Source organism: Rhopalosiphum maidis, chromosome 4, assembly GCF_003676215.2.
Source record: "Rhopalosiphum maidis isolate BTI-1 chromosome 4, ASM367621v3, whole genome shotgun sequence".
Classification (NCBI taxonomy): domain Eukaryota; kingdom Metazoa; phylum Arthropoda; class Insecta; order Hemiptera; family Aphididae; genus Rhopalosiphum; species Rhopalosiphum maidis.
The window spans coordinates 40,565,975-40,572,402 of record NC_040880.1 but is presented as its reverse complement, the minus strand read 5'-3'; the positions used below and the strand labels follow the sequence as shown (position 1 = coordinate 40,572,402).

At 23.0% G+C, this 6,428-nt stretch overlaps 1 protein-coding gene across 4 annotated transcripts; it reads right to left on the bottom strand.

Moving 5' to 3' along the window:
• Window positions 1–709: 709 nt before the first annotated feature.
• Window positions 710–5,882, bottom strand: LOC113556825. Of its 4 annotated transcripts, XM_026961988.1 has the most exons (9): window positions 5,307–5,373; window positions 5,150–5,220; window positions 5,008–5,080; window positions 3,975–4,029; window positions 3,856–3,904; window positions 2,249–2,437; window positions 1,827–1,982; window positions 1,304–1,459; window positions 710–753 (listed from the first exon to the last, which is right to left on the bottom strand). In XM_026961988.1, exons 4-9 carry the CDS (start codon window positions 4,020–4,022, stop codon window positions 728–730), a joined length of 624 nt encoding a protein of 207 aa, XP_026817789.1. In that variant the 5' UTR covers window positions 4,023–4,029; window positions 5,008–5,080; window positions 5,150–5,220; window positions 5,307–5,373; the 3' UTR covers window positions 710–727. The 4 variants fall into 4 exon arrangements, with proteins under 4 accessions (XP_026817789.1, XP_026817788.1, XP_026817790.1 ...); XM_026961987.1 differs by lacking the exon at window positions 5,008–5,080 and having other exon boundaries at window positions 5,307–5,372; XM_026961989.1 differs by lacking the exon at window positions 5,307–5,373 and having other exon boundaries at window positions 5,150–5,243.
• Between the last annotated feature and the right edge of the window lie 546 nt (window positions 5,883–6,428).

Below are 6,428 nucleotides of genomic sequence, written 5' to 3'. Positions count from 1 at the left end.
TAATAACTTAATGGTTATAATATAATAAACAATTATTTGGATTGTTTACTTAACCCGTCGTACGGCGCACGGGGTAAATAATTCTTTAATAGAAGATTTAGATTAAAATATTGCATCTAAAAATACAATCATACGAAATATTCTTTAAAAAAAAAATAATGTTTTTATAATCACTCTGTATAATGTAAACTCTTTTTGTATACCGTCAACATATTTTATATACTTCTGAGAAATTGTAAAATAAAATGTTTTCATAAAAACAAGTTACTATTACGGAAAACAGTTATATACTAATCATAAAATAATAACTAGCTATCTCTGAGGGGTAAATTTTTACCCCATACGCGTAAATGAGACATCTAAATCCGTGCGCCGTACGACGGGTTAATATAAATATAGATTGTTGACAAATAAAAATAAATAAGACTGTGAGTATAGTACGAGTACATATATAAGTGATATTATTTATAAAATAATAACTATTATTGTGATATATATATATTTTGTGTGTGTGTGTGTGTGTCTAGATATTATTGTATTCTATGTAATTTATGATGATTTAATAAAAAAAATATATATTTATATGTTTTTATATTTATCTGTGTTACGAATTTTTTAATGTTTTAATAGTTATTGAGTTATATTATTCATTAAAATATTCAAACCATAATTATATCAATTTATTGTATTTATAATAACAATAATTTACTTAATTTTTGTATCTTCATTATTTGTCTTTTTTAGATTTTTCAGCTTGCGTTTTAATCATACATGAAAAAAAAAAGTACAGATTTCTTTAAAATATAAATGTAAGACTATGTATAAATAAATAATACGATACAAAAACAACACATACAAATTTCTATATATACACGTAAACGTCGTAAACCAAATTATTTCAAAAAAATGCATTATAATATACCTATGATATTATAAATTCAACAATAAATAAATCATTTTATTGGTAATTAATGGTCAATATTTTTATTATATTATTTATTAAATTTTATTTCAAAGTTTCGTTTAAATTTTATATTATATTTAGAATGTAGATAAAATATGATTTTCAAAAATATGAAGTGCGAGTTGTATGTTAAAATTATAAATACGATCCTAGTTAGTTATATTAAACGTGTATACTTTTCTCAAATAATATACTTACTATATATACACGACATATACACTACAATTTAATATTTATTTATACTTTTCAGATATTTAAACGGTATATATATTATACTTATAATAGTTGAATTATGCTTATAATTCTTTATATTATATTATTTTTGTGTATTCTTAATACCTGTGTTTGTTGTACCAAAATGCCAAAGCGACGATGCTCTTTCAAATATGCTTCCAATTGCATTTTCTACAATATCTTTTGAGGCCCTTATGATAGCAACTGGTTTATTTGCACTTTTTGTATAAGCTCCAATTATTGGGACATAACCTTCTTCCTCTAAAATAATTTTCAATTTTACTTTTTAATATTATATTTAAACTGATTTGGAATAAAAACCAAAAATTTGTATTGATAATAAAAATGTTTTTTTGATAAAAAGTTATTTTTTATCAATGTTTGAAATATTATATTTTATTACAATTTAATAGTTTAACAGTTTCGTAATAAATAAAAAGCAATGAAGCATTCTGTGTTTTTATGAATATCGAATTTCTCTTGGGTCATTTAAGTATTAATAATTTTGAAATCGTTGAAAGATTACGCCACCACCAATTACTTTCCCCGAAATCCATAAATAATTTAAATTAGTGCAATTTCAATGAAAACTTTTAATATTATATATTGTAAATGTAGGTATACTCACGATCTGATTTAACTAGTTCATCGTCATATGTTTTTTTTATACTAGAAAACATTTCTCCAACAGGTTCTTTGACTGTTTTGAAACTAGTTTGAGCTAAAGCCTTAGCAGGTAAAATCAAATTATTTTGAATAGCATTTGGAATAAGAGAATTTTCACCTGGTTTTTAAAAAACATTATATAAAATTGTATATAATAACAATATAATATAGAATAGGTAAAATATTTTATTTTTTCAAGTCCTTATTATTAAACATTTTAATTAATTATATGTCTTATAAAATTAATTTTAGAATTGCGATTTTGACATATCATATCAATATTTATTGTAAACAGTCTTATTATTATTTAGGTATGTAAATCTAAATTTATATTATTATAATTATGAACAAAAAGTAAAAGATTTTTACTCTTATAGTTTTTACCGTTAACTGTGTTTTTTGAATCTTCGTTTAATGTAGTTTGGAAATCATTTGAAAATTTATTCAATCGTTCTCTTGCAGAATTTGATAGCTGTCTTACTATTTTTATAGGCCTACTATTTACCACGTTATCAATATTTTTGAAGAAAGTTGCTTTTTCTTTTTCTCCGTCTTGACCGTTTAAAGTTGTGTCTTTAAAAATATAAATTAATATTATACAATTATATTCAAATGATTTATAATATCACAATATACACATAAGACTTGATAACTTGAAATAAAAACAAAGTTATTTTAACTATCATCATACTCTTATTAATTATTTTGATAATTTGAAATCATACCTCATTAAAATATTTTGTATTTTTAATAATTTAATTTTTAAGTTATTGATATTTTTTTTTTTTAAACAAACAGTACACACAGTACAAAAATTCGGGGAAATGGTATTAGAACCGTTATTTTTGTAATTACTGATTCCCGATACCTTGGGCACATCCTGTGTATTTTTTCTACGTCTTCTAATGATTATTTGTGTTTACCTACAATCTACATGGTACAATGTTAATTTACATAAAATATAAATAGCTATTATTGTAAATTGTAATAGCTGAAATTAAAAAATCAGTTAATTAATATTTCATAAAATTCTCTATACAAAATCATAAGTGAAGATTTAATGATTTTTTTTTGTGGGGTGTGTAATACTTATTAAAATGTTATAAATCCTACAGGAATCAGTTTCCTCCTATACTTACTTTCAACAAACTATATTATTTCTTTAAATTGTAATTACCTAAGATACATCTTAGAGCAAATCGAAATGAGTGTTCTACAGATTATTTTTATGAAAATCAAGATATATTTAATAGTATTAACAGTCATTTACAAAAAACATAAAATATAATTTACTTATCAACTATTAATATATGGACCTTTTTGTGGAAAAATTCGACTTAGTAAAGGATTACACGTCATTTACACAGACTGTATCACGGCTACATTTACGAAATAGGGAAATTAAATTTTCCTGCGCTCTTTCGTATCAATTCAGTAACACCGCAAACAAATATTGACTTTTGCTGCTATAGAAAATATTTAATCCAATCATCCTACATAAAACATAAACAAATATCGATCGTACATTTCACATATCTATCGATAAAATTCACAGGGTTTGAAATTTGAATTATACACTTATATGAATGTAAACCCTAGACTTATAGTAATGATGATAGTCGGGATATCTATATTTGATGAGAGTACTACGGACATTTTCCGTGAAACACTATTAGTAATCGAAATTTAGTTATTTATAGAATAGAAAGAAAAATTAGTCGGATATCACCAGTTGTAAGTCATATTATTGTAATAATAGTTTAATCTTTGATTTTAACAATTGATTGATATACTTCCGCATAATCTATTCAATATAAATATTTTAAAACTTTTATAGCTATGAATATTACTTACAAAATGTTTAAACGTAATTTAATTAATTTTTCTATTTATAAATGATTATTTTATAAAATGCTTCAAGTAGAGTTCTTCGAATGATAAAATAAAATAATTTATCTATGCTATTTAATGCTAAAAATAATTATTCTCACCACTTTTATTAGGAGAGTTTTGAGGGGCAGAATCTGCTAACTGCAAAAACTATATATATAAAATAAGTTTTCTTTGGTTATAAATTAATATAATAAGCAAAAAAGTAAACAATACTTACAAGTAATAAATAAATTGAAAAATAGAACAACTTAAAGGTTTGTGCCATTATAATTCTAAAAATATAAAAATAAAGTGTTTTATTTCATAGTTAAAATTAAATTGGGAACTAATAAATATTATTAGAATACATTTTTATTACATTTAATTTTATAAATACAAATTATTTTATCAATGTGATTTAACAAAGCACTATCAAAACATTCAAAATGAGTTATTATGTAATAATTATTACTGTTCTGGAATAATTGTAAACCGTCGAGTAATTCTCGAATTAATACTACTAAATAATTACTACAACTGGTAGAAAATATAATGAATATTATTATTTTTAATATATATTCATAAATATTAAAAAGGCACTATAATATTATTTAAAAAAATATTCTGCATAATATTATTATGGTGAGTGAAATCAAAAAGTGTATACATTTATATAAATACTTAAGACTCCGAGCAATGTTTATAATAATTAGGGTTTTAAATGAAGACTTACGCCACAACGACTTATTAATGTGAACTTTATATACGAAAAAAGTAATCAATATTATAAGCGTTAAGTTCTAAAATCTTAATTTACAAGTATCATAGTTGGACTTTCAGTTGAAGTTTCATTAACGCATAAAACATATCATGTAAAACTGTTGCGATGAAGAGAATGTCGCCACAAATAGTAATCAGGCAGAATAAAATGGTTGACGATTTTGGGTTTACCACAAACGACAATCGATCCTTCACTACCACATCCTTTATTTGGAACCGCATCTGAAATTGAATATCTCTGCAGAGTTTGTACTAGGAAAATGGTTTGTGAACAGTTAATCAATAAAAGTTTAATATGTTTTTTGTGTTCGAATCACTATGCCTTAACCTTTTCCAGCTTTTGAACACTATAATGTATTCAACTTTTAAATGAAAAAAAACATTCAGAAGTAATATAAATTGAATATTTGACGAAAAACTATGGTATATTGCAGTATTGATCGAAATTTGAATAGCTAATTAATGAAAAACAATAAAAGTTAATTTATTACCAAATAATATATTCAGTTGTGTACCGGTAGTGCAATTCGTGAAAACTATTTTAAGACAATTATACATGAACACCTGTACAGATAATACATTCTAAATCATAAGAGTAATTCTTCTATTAAACATCGACAACTTTTTTTTTACCTTAAAAACTTCTTTGATGTGCAGAATTGTTTAAGTTTCTTAAAAATAATTTCAAACTATCATTATTTCGGCTGAAATATAATTAACATTTTCATAAACATACATAAGTTTTCAGTTCTTAATTATTTATTTCAAAACAAAGTTATAAAATAATTACACGAAAGACAGGAAGAAAACTCAAAATTTGAATATGTCATAAAAACTGCGAAAAAGCAAATAAATATGTAACAATTAAGCATTTCAATAAATATTGACTGTATTTATATTAGATCGATATCATTGTGATGTAAAAAGTAAAAACACAATAATATTCTATTATAATTATATTTTCAACTGTTTTTTATAATTTAATATATGTGTTATAAATTATAATACACTATACTACTGTAGGTGTTATAATTATTATTTAAATAATGTACAAAAAAATAATAATAATAGTACACAAAAAAATATTGAAATTTGTTTGTTCTTATATTTAAAAAAAAATATAGGTAGATTGATTTTACTGTTTAAAAATAACAATATATACATACTTGTGGTAAAAAATTCTTTAACTTATTTAAACACAAACGTTATACATTATTTTAATATATGAATGGCATATATTTATATAATATTAGCACAGAATAATATTTTGAACGATGACTTTTTTTTTTCATGTATCGCGAATTTGCACAACATTGTCTAGTTCAAAACATTTGTACAAGTGACGGTGTAGCGTATTACAATAGTAAATATCTTTCCAAATGTTGTAAACAGTAAGAACAGTAGTTATTATACTGGATGAAAACATATTTAATTTAAATATAACGAATGAATATATACAGTCGTGTCTATGTACGTTATCTATTATTGAAACAGATGTTTAAAAACAATAGTGAATAATAATTTTGTTCGAATTATCTAGAATACGAGAATTTAACCGACGACTGCACACTTTTCAGACTCATCGTTATATTATATTCGTTGCAATTGCCTTCATTCAGAGTTTGATTAAAACTAACTATGTTATAAATACTTTAAAGCAATTAAAAAAAAAACTAAGTTTGTAAGTTTAAAAATAATTTCTTCAATTCATAAATTAATAAAACCACTATAACATGTGACTGTATTCCTCCGTGTACTCACACATTTAAAACACCAGTAATTATTGTTATTATATTAATTATATTATGATGATATAAAATTAACCATATTTCAAATAAATTATGAAAATATAAAAAAACAGATGTTTATAACTGTGGCTTTGAGTTTGATCGTGTTCATAGTAGATATCGAA